Below are 16,175 nucleotides of genomic sequence, written 5' to 3' on the forward strand. Positions count from 1 at the left end.
TGGGGGGCTTGGGTGCGGCTGGTGGTGGTACTGGCAGATGCTGCTGCTGCTGCTGCTGAGCCTGAGACACCAGCAGGCTGTGGGACCTGCCTACTGCTGCCAATGCTTGCAATGATGCGCCTCCTTGCAAGGCCCACAAGAGCATCCTCCTCCTCCTCCTCAGAGCTGCTGAGGACGACATCCCCTGGAGGTGGTGGCACCCAGTCTCTGTCTGTCACCGGGTCATCATCATCCTCCCCCTCCTGAAACATGTCCTGCTGGGATGATGACCCCCCAAACTCCTCTCCTGATGCATGGATGGGCTGCTTGACTGTCGCCACAGTCTTGCTGTCCAATCCCTCATCCCCCAAAGTGCCCATCAGCATCTCCTCCTCAAAATCGCCAACAACAGCAGGCAATACCCTGATGGTGCCTGGGGTCAAAAGACTGCTGAGTGACAGGTCGGCGACTGACGGTGAACTGGCCTCCTCCCCAGGCCCTGCTGGGCGGCTGCTGCGAACAGGGGTGGTGGTGGTGGTGGTGGTGAGGGTGGAGGCCTCGGATGCAGAGCTGATGGCGGGCTGCTCATCCTCCGTCATGAGTTGCACCACAGTGTCTGCATGCTTTTCCTCAATGGGACGTTTCCGACCCGGCTGGAGGAAAATCGGAGCAGGTGCTACACGCTGCTGCTGCTGTGTCTCTGCAGCGTGAGTTGCAGATGCTCCTGCTGGGCGGCGCCCAAGGCGTCCACGGCCAGTGGCTATGGGAGGAATGTTAGCCACTGACGCTGCTGCTGCTGCTGCGGAACTGTGCATGGTGGCGCGGCCGCGGCCTGCCACAATGCTGCTCCCTTTCCTCCTGATTCCCTTGCTGCCCTTCCTCTTGCCCAAACCGCGCTGGCTGCCACTTCCAGACATCTTCGATGTTTTGGGCGTATAGACAAAAGTTTTTTAAAAGGGCGGGTGAAAAGTGGGGTACTTTAATGGAGTGGGTTGGTGGGTGAGGTGACTGAGTGAGTGTCCCTAGTACAGTAAGTAAGTAGTAACAGTCAGGAAGTACAACTAACTAATTACAATAAGCAATCAGTTATCAGAAGGAAATAGAGTGTGTGTAGTGTGTGTACACAGACAGTGAGTGCACACACGCAGGAGCTAGTAGCCTATGAACAGTGACTGAGTGTCCTAGACTCCTAGTACAGTAAGAGTAACAAGTAGTAACAGTAAGTAACTAACTAATTACAATAATCAATCAGTAATCAGAAGGAAATAGAGTGTGTGTAGTGTGTACTCAGACAGTGAGTGCACACACGCAGGAGCTAGTAGCCGATGAACAGTGACTGAGTGTCCTAGACTCCTAGTACAGTAAGAGTAACAAGTAAGAACAGTAAGTACAACTAACTAATTACAATAATCAATCAGTAATCAGAAGGAAATAGAGTGTGTGTAGTGTGTACTCAGACAGTGAGTGCACACACGCAGGAGCTAGTAGCCGATGAACAGTGACTGAGTGTCCTAGACTCCTAGTACAGTAAGAGTAACAAGTAAGAACAGTAAGTACAACTAACTAATTACAATAATCAATCAGTAATCAGAAGGAAATAGAGTGTGTGTAGTGTGTACTCAGACAGTGAGTGCACACACGCAGGAGCTAGTAGCCGATGAACAGTGACTGAGTGTCCTAGACTCCTAGTACAGTAAGAGTAACAAGTAGTAACAGTAAGTAACTAACTAATTGCAATAATCAATCAGTAATCAGAAGGAAATAGAGTGTGTGTAGTGTGTACTCAGACAGTGAGTGCACACACGCAGGAGCTAGTAGCCTATGAACAGTGACTGAGTGTCCTAGACTCCTAGTACAGTAAGAGTAACAAGTAGTAACAGTAAGTAACTAACTAATTACAATAATCAATCAGTAATCAGAAGGAAATAGAGTGTGTGTAGTGTGTACACAGACAGTGAGTGCACACACGCAGGAGCTAGTAGCCGATGAACAGTGACTGAGTGTCCTAGACTCCTAGTACAGTAAGAGTAACAAGTAAGAACAGTAAGTACAACTAACTAATTACAATAATCAATCAGTAATCAGAAGGAAATAGAGTGTGTGTAGTGTGTACTCAGACAGTGAGTGCACACACGCAGGAGCTAGTAGCCGATGAACAGTGACTGAGTGTCCTAGACTCCTAGTACAGTAAGAGTAACAAGCAGTAACAGTAAGTAACTAACTAATTACAATAATCAATCACTAATCAGAAGGAAATAGAGTGTGTGTGTACAAGACTGTGAGTGCACACACGCAGGAGCTAGTAGCCTTAGCCTTAGCCTATGAACAGTGACAGTGAGTGTCCTAGCCTAACTACAATACTAAATACAGAATCAATCAGTAGTAAAGGACAGCAGCAGAAATACTGGTATAGATGAGAGAAATATACTAACAGAGGACAGGAGAGAACAGCTGCCCACACAGGCAGGCCCTGAGGCCTAAAGCTGTGTAAGCCTGCAGCAGCTGTGTCTCTGTCTATGTAACACAAAAGCTACTAACTAAAATACAATGTCTATCTAACTAACAACAATATAGGTGTATATAGGAGGTGTATGTGAGCAAAAACGCTAGGTAAATGAACACAATAGAGCTCTTGCTAAGCCAAAGCACAAAGGAGCAACTCTCTCTCTGTACAAGTCTCAGGCAAGCACGGAGAAACCTAACATGGCGGCCGCTATTTATAGGGTAGGGGCTGGCCAGGGTCCCCCTCTGTGATTGGCTGCCGTCAGAGGGCCTGGGAGCCCTCTGATTAGCTCTAAGGACATCAATCTGGGCTATGACGCTATTCGAGCTCGGTACCGAGCTCGAATAGCGCCGTTTTGCTCGAATAGCTCGAATAGTGAATGGGCTATTCGAGTGTACTCGTATACCCCATTCGAATAGCTCTAGCTATTCGGAGCTCGAATACCGAGCTCGAATAGCTGAGAAAGAGCTCGAATATTCGAGCTACTCGAATATTCGAGCTCTGCTGAGCACCACTGCCTCAGAGAAGCTCACAATCTAATCCTGTCATAGTCATAGCCTAATGTCCTACCATATTATTATTATGTATTTATACAGTACTGACATCTTCTGCAGCACTTTAGAGAGTACATAGTCATGTCACTGACTGTCCTCAGAGGAGCTCACAATCTAATCCTGTCATAGTCATAGCCTAATGTCCTACCATATTATTATTATGTATTTATACAGTACTGGCATCTTCTGCAGCACTTTAGAGAGTACATAGTCATGTCACTGACTGTCCTCAGAGGAGCTCACAATCTAATCCTACCATAGTCATAGCCTAATGTCCTACCATATAATTATTATATTAATAACTAGCTACTTAGCCCGCCAGTTAACGATAACGGGCACTAGAGCTAAGATGCGACCACAGAACGCCCGGCCGCGCTCCCTGCTGCGCGCACCAATCGCCGCCCGCCTCCCTGGCCCCGTCCTCCTCCTGTCCCAGTGGCTACACAATGCGCAGTAGCCAAAAAACATGGACACAAGGACAGGAGGATGACGCAGGGACAGTTAGGTTTTATCAAAGAGGATAAGGCACTGACATCTCCTGCAGCACTTTACAGAATACATAGTCGTGTCACTGACTGTCCTCAGAGGAGCTCACAATCTAATCCTTACCATAGTTCTAGTCTAATGTCCTGTCATATTATTATTATGTATTTATATAGCACTGACATCTTCTGCAGCACATTACAGAGTACATAGTCATGTCACTGACTGTCCTCAGAGGAGCTCACAATCTAATCCTACCATAGCCATAGTCTAATGTCTTGCCATATTATTATGTATTTATATAGCACTGACATCTTCTGCAGCACTTTACAGAGTACATAGTCATGTCACTGACTGTCCTCAGAGGAGCTCACAATTTAATCCTACCATAGCCATAGTCTAATGTCCTACTATATTATTATTATCTATATATATAAAATCGGATGTATGTGTGTGTGTGTGTGTGTGTGTGTGTGTGTGTGTGTGTGTGTGTGTGTGTGTGTGTGTGTGTGTGTGTGTGTGTGTGTGTGTGTGTGTGTGTGTGTGTGTGTGTGTGTGTGTGTGTGTGTGTGTGTGTGTGTGTGTGTGTGTGTGTGTGTGTGTGTGTGTGTGTGTGTGTGTGTGTGTGTGTGTGTGTGTGTGTGTGTGTGTGTATGTGCCGCGATCACGCAAAAACGGCTTGACCGATTTGAACGAAACTTGGTACACAGATCCCGTACTACCTGGGATGATATGTTCTGGGGGTCTCGCGGCCCCCCTGCACACCTGGGCGGAGCTACAAACAGCTAATCAGATTCCACCCATTCAAGTCAATGGAAAAAATGTAAAAGGCTGCCATTCTCACAGTAATAAGCCAGAGTCCCCACACTTGGCACAGTTGGTCACTTGGTGACCGAGGTTACAAATCCAAGAAAGGTGGGCGGAGCATAAAACAGCAAATCAAATTTCAGCCGTTCATTTCACATGGTAAAATGTAAACTGCAGCCATTCTTAGACTGTTAATCGCAGAGTTCTCAAACTTGCCACACTTGGTCACTGGGTGAATGCGATTAAGATTCAAGAAAATGGGTGGAGCCTACAACAGCCAATCAAAATTCACCTATTGATTTTCAAGGGGAATATTTAAACTGCTGCTATTCTTACACTTTTAATGGCAGAGACTTCAAACTTGCGACAGTCAGTCAGTGGGTGACTGGGGTCCAATTTCACTAAAGGGGCGGGGCCACATACAGCCAATCAGATTTCCTTGGTGGATAAACTGCTTCAAATCACACATTTTTGATGCCAGGAACCTGTAAACTCACACACTTGGTCACTGGGTGACTGTGTGTCAAGGTTACAAAAAGTGGGCGGAGCTAAAAACAAATTTCACAGGAAAATATAAACTGCAGCCATTCTTACACCGTTAATAGCAGGGTTCTCAAACTTTGCACAGTTGGTCATTGGGTGACAGATTAGGATTTTGGAAGGTGGGTGGAGCCTACAACAGCCAATAAAAATTCACCTTTTGATTTTCAAAGGGAATGTTTCATCTGCTACCATTCTCTTATACTGGTAATAGCAGATGCCTCAAACCTGGTACAGTTGGTCACTGAGTGACTAGGGTCCAAATTCAGGAAGGGGGCGGAGCCACAAACAGCCAGATTTGTTTATTTTTCAATGGGAATATACAAAGTATTGATACCAAGGACCCCAAAGCTGATAAACTTGATGATTGAGTGACTGTATGTCAAGGTTAGAAAAAGTGGGTGGTGCCAACAATTTCATTTTTTACATTGCAGGGTTCCCAAACTTTACACAATTGGCCACTGGGTGACTGGGATGAATATTCAGAAATGTACGTGGAGCCTACAACAGCCAATCAAAATGTACCTATTGATTTTCAAGGGGAATATTCACATTGCTACCATTCTTACACTGTTAGTGGCAGAGGCCTCAAACCTGATACAGTCAGTCATTGGGTGACTGGGGTCCAAATTCACTAAAGGGGTGGAGCCACAAACAGCCAATCAGATTTGTTAGATTGATTTCAGCCATTCTGTTATTGGCAGGGTTCTCAAACGTGACACAGTTGGCCACTGGGTGACTGGGACTAATATTCAGAAAAGTGGGTGGAGCCTACAGCAGCCAATCAAAATTCACCTTTTGATTTTCAAGGGGAATATTTACATTGCTGCCATTCATGCACTCTTAATGGCAGAGGCCTAACATCTGCTGCAGTCAGTCACTGGGAGACTGGGGTTTAAATTCTGAAGGTAGCGGGCCAAAAACAGCCAATCAGATTTGTTTAATTTCAATGGTAAAATGCAACTTATTGATGCCAAACACCCCAAAGCTCATAAACTTGGTCATTAAGTGACTGTATGTCAGATTAGAAATAGTGGGCGGAGCCAAAAACAACTAACTTTTTACATGGGGAAATGTAAACTGCAGCTTTTCTTACACTGTTAATGGCAAGGTTCTCAAACTTCACACAGTTGGTCACTGGGTGACTAGGATTAATATTTGGAAAAATAGGTGGAGCCTACAAGAGCCAATCAAAATTCACCTATTGATTTTCAAGGGGAATATTGAAACTGCAGCCATTCTCACACTGTTAATGGCAGAGGCCTCAAACCTGCTACAGTCGGGCGTTAAGTGTTTGGGGTTCAAATTCAGTATAGGGGCGGAGCCAAAAACAGCCAGATTTCTTTGCTGGATAAACTGCTTCCATTAGCACAATTTTGATGCCAGGAACCCAAAAGCTCACAAACTTGGTCATTGAGTAGTGACTGTGTGTCAAGGTTACAAAAAGTGGGTGGAGTTAAAAACAGATTTTTCTCGGAAATTGTAAACTGCAGCCCTTCTTCACTGTTAATGGCAGGGTTCTCAAACTTAGCATAGCTGGTTACTGGGTGACTGGGATTAATATTCAGAAAAGTGGTTGGAGCCTAAAAATGCCAATCAAAAATCACATGTCACTTTTCAAGGGGAATATGTAATTGCTGCTATTCTTGCACTGTTAATGGCACAAGCCTCAAACCTGGTACAGTTGGTCATTGGGTCACTGAGGTTTAAATTCAGAAAAGGGACAGAACCACAAACAGTTAATCAGATTTGTTTCATTTCATGGGAAAATACAAATTATTGATGCCAAGGACCCCAAAACTCACAAACTTGGTCATTGAGTAGTGACTTTGTGTCCAGGTTACAAAAAGTGGGCGGAGCCAAAAACAAATTTCACTGGGAAAGTGTAAACTGCAGCCCTTCTTACACTGTTTATTTCAAGGTTCCCAATCTTTGCCCTGATGGTCACTGAGTGACTGAGATTAATATTCAGGGAAGTGGGTGGAGCCTATAATAGCCAATCAAAATTCACCTGTTGATTTTCAAGTGGAATATTTAAATTGCTGCCATTTTTACACTGTTAATAGCAGATGCCTCAAACCTGCTACAGTTGGTCATTGGGTGACTGGGGTTCAAATGCTGGAGAGGGGTGGAGCCACAAACAGCCTATCTGATTTGTTTAATTTCTATGGGAATATACAAATTATTGATGCCAAGGACCCTAAAGCTCACAAACTTGGTCATTGAGTGTTTGTGTGTTAGGGTTAGAAAGTGGGCACAGCCAACACCAGCCAAATACATACCCGGACAACGCCGGGTCATCAGTGGCTAGAGACAAATACAAATTTCACTGGGAAAACTGCAGCAATTCTGTTAATGGCAGGATTTTTAAACGTTGCACAGTTGGTCACTGGGTGACTGGGATTAATATTCAGAAAAGTGGGTGGAGCCTACAAAAGTGAATCAAACTTCACCTATTGCTTTTCAAGGGGAATATTTAATTGCTACGATTCTTGCACTGTTAATGGCACAGGCCTCAAACCTGGTACAGTTGGTTATTGGGTGACTGGGGTTCAAATTCAGAAAAGGGGGTGGAGCCACACACAGCCAATTAGATTTGTTTCATTTCAATGCAAATTATTGGTGCCAAACAATGCAAAGCTCACAAACTTGGTCAGTGAGTAATTGTGTGTTAGGGTTAGAAAAAGTAGGTGGAGCCAACACCAGCCAAATACATACCCGGGCAACCAGCTAGTGTATTTATATAGCACTGACATCTTCTGCAGCACATTACAGAGTGCATAGTCATGTCACTGACTATCCTCAGAGGAGCTTGCGATCTAATCCTACCATAGCCATAGTCTAATGTCCTACCATATTATTATTATGTATTTATATAGCACTGACATCTTCTGCAGCACATTACAGAGTACATAGTCATGTCACTGACTGTCCTCAGAGGAGCTCACAATCTAATCCTTCCATAGCCATAGTCTAATGTCCTACTATATTATTATTATTATTATGTATTTATATAGCACTGACATCTTCTGCAGCACTTTACAGAGTACATAGTCATGTCACTGACTGTCCTCAGAGGAGCTCACAATCTAATCCTACCATAGCCATAGTCTAATGTCCTACCATATTATTATGTATTTATACAGCACTGGAATCTTCTGCAGCACATTACAGAGTACATAGTCATGTCACTGACTATCCTCAGAGGAGCTTGTGATCTAATCCTACCATAGTCATAGTCTAATGTCCTACCATATTATTATGTATTTATACAGCACTGGAATCTTCTGCAGCACATTACAGAGTACATTGTCATGTCACTGACTGTCCTCAGAGGAGCTCACACTTTAATCCTACCAAAGTCATAGTGTAATGTCCTACCATATTAATATTATTATTATGTATTTATATAGCACTGACATCTTCTGCAGCACATTACAGAGTAAATAGTCATGACACTGACTGTCCTCAGAGGAGCTCACAATCTAATCCTACCATAGTCATAGCCTAATGTCCTACCATATAATTATTATATTATTAACTAGCTACTTAGCCCGCCAGTTAATGATAACGGGCACTAGGGCTAAGATGCGACCACAGGACGCCCGGCCGCGCTCCCTGCTGCGCGCACCAATTGCCGCCCGCCTCCCTGGCCCCGTCCTCCTCCTGTCCCAGTGGCTACACAATGCACAGTAGCCTAAAAACATGGACAGAAGGACAGGAGGATGACTCAGGGACAGTTAGGTTTTATTAAAGAGGATAAGGCACTGACATCTCCTGCAGCACTTTACAGAATACATAGTCGTGTCACTGACTGTCTTCAGAGGAGCTCACAATCTAATCCTTACCATAGTTCTAGTCTAATGTCCTGCCATATTTTTATTATGTATTTATATAGAACTGACATCTTCTGCAGCACATTACAGAGTACATAGTCATGTCACTGACTGTCCTCAGAGGAGCTCACAATCTAATCCTACCATAGCCATAGTCTAATGTCCTACTATATTATTATGTATTTATACAGCACTGGAATCTTCTGCAGCACATTACAGAGTACATTGTCATGTCACTGACTGTCCTCAGAGGAGCTCACACTTTAATCCTACCAAAGTCATAGTGTAATGTCCTACCATATTAATATTATTATTATGTATTTATATAGCACTGACATCTTCTGCAGCACATTACAGAGTAAATAGTCATGTCACTGACTGTCCTCAGAGATGCTCAAAATCTAATCCTACCATAGTCATAGCCTAATGTCCTACCATATAATTATTATATTATTAACTAGCTACTTAGCCCGCCAGTTAATGATAACGGGCACTAGAGCTAAGATGCGACCACGGGCCGCCCAGCCGCGCTCCCTGCTGCGCGCACCAATTGCCGCCCGCCTCCCTGGCCCCGTCCTCCTCCTGTCCCAGTGGCTACATAATGCACAGTAGCCTAAAAATACGGACACAAGGACAGGAGGATGACTCAGGGACAGTTAGGTTTTATTAAAGAGGATAAGGCACTGACATCTCCTGCAGCACTTTACAGAATACATAGTCGTGTCACTGACTGTCCTCAGAGGAGCTCACAATCTAATCCTTACCATAGTTCTAGTCTAATGTCCTACCATATTATTATTATGTATTTATATAGCACTGACATCTTCTGCAGCACATTACAGAGTACATAGTCGTGTCACTGACTGTCCTCAGAGAAGCTCACAATCTAATCCTACCATAGCCATAGTCTAATGTCCTACTATATTATTATTATGTATTTATATAGCACTGACATCTTCTGCAGCACATTACAGAGTGCATAGTCATGTCACTGACTGTCCTCAGAGGAGCTCACAATCTAATCCTACCATAGTCCTAGTTATGTATTGATAAAGCAGTGACATCTTCTGCAGCACATTACAGAGTACATAGTCATGTCACTGACTGTCCTCAGAGGAGCTCGCAATCTAATCCTACCATAGCCATAGTCTAATGTCCTACTATATTATTATTATTATTATGTATTTATATAGCACTGACATCTTCTGCAGCACATTACAGAGTGCATAGTCATGTCACTGACTATCCTCAGAGGAGCTTGTGATCTAATCCTACCATAGTCCTAGTCTAATGTCCTGCCATATTATTATTATGTATTTATATAGCACTGACATCTTCTGCAGCACATTACAGAGTACATAGTCATGTCACTGACTGTCCTCAGAGGAGCTCACAATCTAATCCTACCATAGCCATAGTCTAATGTCCTGCCATATTATTATGTATTTATATAGCACTGACATCTTCTGCAGCACTTTACAGAGTACATAGTCATGTCACTGACTGTCCTCAGAGGAGCTCACAATCTAATCCTACCATAGCCATAGTCTAATGTCCTACTATATTATTATTATGTATTTATATAGCACTGACATCTTCTGCAGCACATTACAGAGTGCGTAGTCACGTCACTGACTATCCTCAGAGGAGCTTGCGATCTAATCCTACCATAGCCATAGTCTAATGTCCTACCATATTATTATTATGTATTTATATAGCACTGACATCTTCTGCAGCACATTACAGAGTACATAGTCATGTCACTGACTGTCCTCAGAGGAGCTCACAATCTAATCCTACCATAGCCATAGTCTAATGTCCTACTATATTGTTATTATTATTATGTATTTATATAGCACTGACATCTTCTGCAGCACATTACAGAGTGCATAGTCATGTCACTGACTATCCTCAGAGGAGCTTGTGATCTAATCCTACCATAGTCATAGTCTAATGTCCTACCATATTATTATGTATTTATATAGCACTGACATCTTCTGCAGCACATTACAGAGTAAATAGTCATGTCACTGACTGTCCTCAGAGATGCTCACAATCTAATCCTACCATAGTCATAGCCTAATGTCCTACCATATAATTATTATATTATTAACTAGCTACTTAGCCCGCCAGTTAATGATAACGGGCACTAGAGCTAAGATGCGACCACGGGCCGCCCAGCCGCGCTCCCTGCTGCGCGCACCAATTGCCGCCCGCCTCCCTGGCCCCGTCCTCCTCCTGTCCCAGTGGCTACATAATGCACAGTAGCCTAAAAATACGGACACAAGGACAGGAGGATGACTCAGGGACAGTTAGGTTTTATTAAAGAGGATAAGGCACTGACATCTCCTGCAGCACTTTACAGAATACATAGTCGTGTCACTGACTGTCCTCAGAGGAGCTCACAATCTAATCCTTACCATAGTTCTAGTCTAATGTCCTACCATATTATTATTATGTATTTATATAGCACTGACATCTTCTGCAGCACATTACAGAGTACATAGTCGTGTCACTGACTGTCCTCAGAGAAGCTCACAATCTAATCCTACCATAGCCATAGTCTAATGTCCTACTATATTATTATTATGTATTTATATAGCACTGACATCTTCTGCAGCACATTACAGAGTGCATAGTCATGTCACTGACTGTCCTCAGAGGAGCTCACAATCTAATCCTACCATAGTCCTAGTTATGTATTGATAAAGCAGTGACATCTTCTGCAGCACATTACGGAGTACATAGTCATGTCACTGACTGTCCTCAGAGGAGCTCACAATCTAATCCTACCATAGCCATAGTCTAATGTCCTACTATATTATTATTATTATTATGTATTTATATAGCACTGACATCTTCTGCAGCACATTACAGAGTGCATAGTCATGTCACTGACTATCCTCAGAGGAGCTTGTGATCTAATCCTACCATAGTCCTAGTCTAATGTCCTGCCATATTATTATTATGTATTTATATAGCACTGACATCTTCTGCAGCACATTACAGAGTACATAGTCATGTCACTGACTGTCCTCAGAGGAGCTCACAATCTAATCCTACCATAGCCATAGTCTAATGTCCTACTATATTATTATTATGTATTTATATAGCACTGACATCTTCTGCAGCACATTACAGAGTGCATAGTCACGTCACTGACTGTCCTCAGAGGAGCTCACAATCTAATCCTACCATAGCCATAGTCTAATGTCCTGCCATATTATTATGTATTTATATAGCACTGACATCTTCTGCAGCACTTTACAGAGTACATAGTCATGTCACTGACTGTCCTCAGAGGAGCTCACAATCTAATCCTACCATAGCCATAGTCTAATGTCCTACTATATTATTATTATGTATTTATATAGCACTGACATCTTCTGCAGCACATTACAGAGTGCATAGTCACGTCACTGACTATACTCAGAGGAGCTTGCGATCTAATCCTACCATAGCCATAGTCTAATGTCCTACCATATTATTATTATGTATTTATATAGCACTGACATCTTCTGCAGCACATTACAGAGTACATAGTCATGTCACTGACTGTCCTCAGAGGAGCTCACAATCTAATCCTACCATAGCCATAGTCTAATGTCCTACTATATTGTTATTATTATTATGTATTTATATAGCACTGACATCTTCTGCAGCACATTACAGAGTGCATAGTCATGTCACTGACTATCCTCAGAGGAGCTTGTGATCTAATCCTACCATAGTCATAGTCTAATGTCCTACCATATTATTATGTATTTATATAGCACTGACATCTTCTGCAGCACATTACAGAGTAAATAGTCATGTCACTGACTGTCCTCAGAGATGCTCACAATCTAATCCCTACCATAGTCATAGCCTAATGTCCTACCATATAATTATTATATTATTAACTAGCTACTTAGCCCGCCAGTTAATGATAACGGGCACTAGAGCTAAGATGCGACCACGGGCCGCCCAGCCGCGCTCCCTGCTGCGCGCACCAATTGCCGCCCGCCTCCCTGGCCCCGTCCTCCTCCTGTCCCAGTGGCTACATAATGCACAGTAGCCTAAAAACATGGACAGAAGGACAGGAGGATGACTCAGGGACAGTTAGGTTTTATTAAAGAGGATAAGGCACTGACATCTCCTGCAGCACTTTACAGAGTACATAGTCGTGTCACTGACTGTCCTCAGAGGAGCTCACAATCTAATCCTTACCATAGTTCTAGTCTAATGTCCTACCATATTATTATTATGTATTTATTTAGCACTGACATCTTCTGCAGCACATTACAGAGTACATAGTCATGTCACTGACTGTCCTCAAAGGAGCTCACAATCTAATCCTACCATAGCCATAGTCTAATGTCCTGCTATATTATTATTATGTATTTATATAGCACTGACATCTTCTGCAGCACATTACAGAGTGCATAGTCATGTCACTGACTGTCCTCAGAGGAGCTCACAATCTAATCCTACCATAGTCCTAGTTATGTATTGATATAGCAGTGACATCTTCTGCAGCACATTACAGAGTACATAGTCATGTCACTGACTGTCCTCAGAGGAGCTCACAATCTAATCCTTACCATAGTTCTAGTCTAATGTCCTACCATATTATTATTATGTATTTATATAGCACTGACATCTTCTGCAGCACATTACAGAGTACACAGTCCGTTGCGCTGCACTTTCTTTCTGATAGTGAATGTCTCATTACCTGGTTTTGGTTTCTCATCACCGTCTTCTTTCTCTTCATCATCTGTGTAAGAAGAAAATAGCCTGTCAAGTTGTAACAATATTTATGGTAAAATTCTAACCAAATGTTTACTTCCTTTAAAGAAAATCCATAAGAAAGAAAAAAAACCCTCTGGGGGATACTTACCTTAGGAGGAGGAAGCCTCTGAATCCTAATGAGGCTTCCCCCATATTCCTCTGTCCCAGCGATCCAGTGCTAGAAGCCCCTGAACACCGAAGAGGTAAATATTTACCTACCATCAATCCAGCGCAGGCACAGTAGCGACTTTCCAATCAGGTTCAGGAGGAAATAGCTGAGCCAGCTTGGGCTGCTCTACTGCACACAATAGAGCAGACTGAACAGGCTCTGCTATTTCTGCCTGATCCCGATTGGAGAGCCGCTACTGTGCCTACTGTGTTGGGGAAGCTAAATATTGCAGACACTATTGCGCCTGCACCACTGCCGACATCCTTGTTGCCTGTGGTTTCGGGGGGCGTCCAGCGCTGAAACCAAGGGATGAAGGAGGATGGGGGAAGACTCATTAGGATTACCATGAGCACATACAGTACCATGAAATTGTCTGAATTACCTCTCTGTTTACTTGTACTGCAAGTTTTAAGCCCCAACTACACCATACAATTTTCTGTCCATTTTGATTCGATTCATTGATTCGAACCAATCCGACATGCAAAACAATGGCAAATCGAATAGAATCCCGATCAGACTTGTCGGATTGCATCGAATCGAATCAATGAATCGAATCGGACAAAAAATGGCGTGGTGTAGATGAGGCTTTAACCTCTTCCCAACTGAGGGGTTTTACCCCCTGACCACCAGAGCAATTTTCACCTTTCAGCGCTCCTTCCATTCATTCGTCTATAACTTTCTTATTACTTATCGCAATGAAATGAACTATATCTTGTTCTTTTCTCCACCAATTAGGCTTTCTTTAGGTGGGACATTATGCCGAGAATTATTTTATTCTAAATGTGTTTTAATGGGAAAATAGGAAAAAATGTGGGAAAAAATGTATTATTTTTCAGTTTTCGGCCTTCATAGTTTTTAAATAATGCATGCTACTGTAATTGAAACCCATGAAATGTATTTGCCCATTTGTCCCGGTTATAAAACCGTTTAAATTATGTCCCTATCACAATGTTTGGCGCCAATATTTTAATTGGAAATAAAGGTGCATTTTTTTCAGTTTTGCGTCCATTCCTAATTACAAGCCCATAGTTTATGAAGTAACAGTGTTATACCCTCTTGACATAAATATTTAAAAAGTTTAGTCCCTAAGGTAACTATTTATGTATTTTTTTAATTGTAATTTTTTTTTTTTTAATTACAAAAAAAAAAAAAAATGGGGAGTGTAGGAGGTAAGGAGTTAATTTTTTGTGTAAAACGAATTTATTTGTATGTGAAAAATGCTTTAGGGTGTAGTTTTACTATTTGGCCACAAGATGGCAACAGTAACTTTTTGTTTAATGCGACCTGCAAGCGTCCTTCCGGACGCTTGCAGGAAGTACTAGGAGGCTGAGAAAGTTTTTTTTTTTCACAATGATCGCGCTGCTTATCGAAGAAGCAGCGGATCATTGCGGGGCTTAGATCAACGAACGGGAATGGACTTTCCCGTTCATTGATCTCCGGGCGAGTAGCCGGCGGCGTGTTTACGAGCGGGAGTGCGCGCTGAAGCGAGCGGGAGCGCGGGCAGCGGCGGGAGCGCGGAAAGTACGTATTTCTCCGTCCCTGGTGGTGAAAGAATGGAAAAAGGGACGGAGAAATCCGTACGCGTGGGGGTAAAGTGGTTAAAGAGCTAGAGTTGTTATCTATACATATAAACTTGTTGAGTATAGTCCAATGCCTTCAAAAGTAAATAGAAGGCAAGCCCCTTTTATCTGGCCGATGAGACAATGCTGATAAGGTTTTAGAGCTGAAATGTTAAAACTTCTGTTTGCTTTGGAGCTGATTTTACATCAGGCTTTTATAGATATCGTTTAGAATACAGTCTTTAAAATGCAGCCCTTAACCACTTCAGCCTTCAGTCGTTTTCACTTTATGCATCCGAGCAATGTTCACCTCTCATTCATTAGCCTATAACTTTATCACTACTTATCACAATGAACTGATCTATATTTTGTTTTTTTCCCCCACCAATTAGGCTTTCTTTGGGTGGTACATTTTGCTAAGAGCCACTTTACTGTAAATGTATTTTAACAGGAATAATACAAAAAAATACAGAAAAAAAGACATTATTTCTCAGATTTACAGTTTTAAAATAATACATGCCTCCATAATTAAAACTCACGTATTGTATTTGCCTAATAGTCCCAGGTATTACACCGTTTAAATTATGTCCCTATCACAATGTATGGCGACAATATTTTATTTGGAAATAAAAGTGCATTTTTTTCCGTTTTGCATTAATCACTATTTACAAGCTTATATTAAAAAAATTAGAAATATTTAATCTTTACATTAATATTTAAAAAGTTTAGACCCTTAGGTAACTATTTACGTTTTTTTTATTGTAATGTTTTTTGTTTTTTTTTAAACATTTTATTTGGGTATTTTTGGGAGGGTAGGATGTAAATAGTAAATTTTATGTAAATATAAGAAGTTTTAAATTAGGATGATACCATTTATTGGCTAACTACAAATGAATAAGAATAAACAAGCTTTCGGCCTTGCAGCCTTCGTCAGGTTTACATCCTGTTAGTTTGCAAGCTAGTGGTACAGACAGC

At 42.3% G+C, this 16,175-nt stretch overlaps 1 protein-coding gene across 1 annotated transcript in view; it reads right to left on the reverse strand.

The window, feature by feature from the left end:
* Positions 1-16,175, reverse strand: part of LOC137537966 (glutamic acid-rich protein-like) — a 156,254-nt gene that overhangs the window by 67,441 nt on the left and 72,638 nt on the right. Inside the window, exon 10 of the mRNA XM_068259889.1 lies at positions 13,417-13,458. Within this exon, the coding sequence (XP_068115990.1) occupies positions 13,417-13,458 (42 nt within the window). The remainder of the gene's footprint in view (positions 1-13,416; positions 13,459-16,175) is intronic.

Source organism: Hyperolius riggenbachi, chromosome 11, assembly GCF_040937935.1.
Source record: "Hyperolius riggenbachi isolate aHypRig1 chromosome 11, aHypRig1.pri, whole genome shotgun sequence".
In the NCBI taxonomy this organism is placed as follows: Eukaryota; Metazoa; Chordata; class Amphibia; order Anura; family Hyperoliidae; genus Hyperolius; species Hyperolius riggenbachi.